The 2,043-nt window shown below is 48.8% G+C and overlaps 1 protein-coding gene across 1 annotated transcript in view; it reads left to right on the top strand.

Annotated features, from left to right (window-relative positions):
* The window catches only part of LOC109835146 (probable indole-3-acetic acid-amido synthetase GH3.1), a 5,673-nt gene that overhangs the window by 3,085 nt on the left and 545 nt on the right, over positions 1–2,043 (top strand). Inside the window, exons 2-5 of the mRNA XM_020403135.1 lie at positions 1–321; positions 439–540; positions 1,041–1,126; positions 1,647–2,043. The exon at positions 1,647–2,043 is cut by the window's right edge and continues 545 nt beyond it. Coding sequence (XP_020258724.1) covers positions 1–321; positions 439–540; positions 1,041–1,126; positions 1,647–2,043 — 906 coding nt within the window. The remainder of the gene's footprint in view (positions 322–438; positions 541–1,040; positions 1,127–1,646) is intronic.

Here is a 2,043-nt window from a genome sequence, read left to right as displayed (position 1 = left end):
GGCCGTGCAATCTTCTCTGAAGCCCAGCGGGCTCGGCCCAGCGGCCTGCGAGAAGCACGAGAAGAAGCTCCAGTTCATCGAGGAGATGACGGCGAACGCCGACGAGGTGCAGGAGAAGGTATTGGCAGAAATACTCAGCAGAAACGCTGAGACTGAGTACCTTAAAAGGTACAAGCTCGACGGAGCGACCGACCGCAAGACTTTTAAGGAGAGGATTCCTCTGGTGACTTATGAGGCTCTGCAGCCCGAGATCATGAGGATCGCTAATGGAGACCGCTCCGCGATTCTATCCGCTCATCCGATATCGGAGTTCTTGACCAGGTGATTATTCGTAATAATTAATGATGGCTTATATATATATATATATATTTCTTTCTTTTTGGATGTTAGATGATCGAGGTTTGATCTTGATTTATTTTTCCCTGTTTGAATTTTTAGCTCGGGGACTTCTGCTGGCGAGAGAAAATTGATGCCGACGATTCAAGAAGAGCTGGACCGGCGGCAGATGCTCTACAGTCTTCTCATGCCCATTATGAGCGTGTATGTATTTTTTATTCTATTTCGATCTTGTCTTAATTTTTAGGGAACTAATTGACTTAATTTTTTCAATAACTAATTTTTTTGAGGAATTTTATTCATATTAATTACTATATATCTAGCTTACTTTTGGACAACATTATTTTATGGATAAGTACGACCAATAAAGTAATCATGGCTTGTAGGCTGGTAGTATCTTCTACTGCCTTTCTTTCCTCCTTTTTGAAATATCTAACAAGAATGGCTCTCAGCCGCTAGAACCCCCCTTTTCAGTTGATAGATACGTAAATTGACCCACTTTTCAAAGAACGGTATTATGTTTTCATCATATTAATCAGTAATAGCTATGATTTGTTTTCCCTAGTCTGGAGTTTTTTTTTTTTTTTAATTTAAATATTTAAGGACAGCAGCAGTTAACAAAAAAAAAATTCATAAATAAATTGGCGATTTAATCAGAGGCCAGGGCCTAACACGTACGCTATATGTTAAATTAATATTTGCAGATACGTCCCCGGCCTGGACGAAGGCAAGGCCCTAAACTTCCTCTTCGTAAAATCGGAATCCAAAACCCGGGCGTCCTCCGCCGGCCGTTACTAACAAGCTACTACAATCCGACCAGTTCCAGAGTCAACTTCGACCCTTACAATGCCCAAACGAAGTCCATCCGCCCGCCGTCCTCTGCCGACGACTCCTTCCAGAGCATCGTACGTCCAGATGCTCTGCGGCCTCCACGACCGTCTCCGTCTCCGCCTCGCGCGTCTTCGCCTCCCGGCTCCTCCGCGCCATCCGCTTCCTACGCCTCCGACATGGCCCCCGCTTCGTCCGACGACTTTCTCCAACCGGGACCCTGGACCCGAATCGCCGACCAGTCTCCGCGCTTCGGTCGCACGGCATCTGTCCGGCGGACCTGAGCGCGGATTCATCACGGAAAGTGCTCTGAAACAGGAGTGGGCGGTTTCATCACCCGACTCTGCCCAATACCAATCGTAACCCTTAGGTGATCGTCACCCGGCGCGATGGCGTCATAACATATCCCACGCTCGATTACTAACAGCGCGGTTGCCATGGCGTGCCATGTAAGAGTCGTTCTCGAGTGCTGACTTTCGCGTGAACCCTTGCGCCGATGTGCAGGCCCTCAGAGGTTTCGTACACGATCATGCCCAACATGGCCTACTTCGAATTTCTCCCGCTCGAGCTGTCGTCGGATCCGAACCCGGAGCTCGTGGACTTGGTCGACGTGGAGGTGGGGAAGGAGTATGAGCTCGTGGTGACCACGTACGCGGGTCTGTATCGGTATCAGGTTGGGGATATACTGCGGGTTACCGGGTTCTATAACTCGGCTCCGGAGTTTCAGTTCGTGAGACGGAAAAATGTGCTGTTGAGCATCGAATCCGATAAGACCGATGAATCGGAGCTCCAGAAAGCAGTGGAGCGGGCGTCGGAGCTACTGAAACCGTACAAAACCAGTGTGGTTGAGTACACTAGCCAAGCGGATACGAAGGCGAT

The sequence above is a fragment of the Asparagus officinalis genome, chromosome 3 (assembly GCF_001876935.1).
Source record: "Asparagus officinalis chromosome 3, Aspof.V1, whole genome shotgun sequence".
Lineage (NCBI taxonomy): Eukaryota > Viridiplantae > Streptophyta > Magnoliopsida > Asparagales > Asparagaceae > Asparagus > Asparagus officinalis.
The sequence above is the reverse complement of the archived record's forward strand: the minus strand, read 5'-3'. Positions and strand labels throughout refer to the sequence as shown.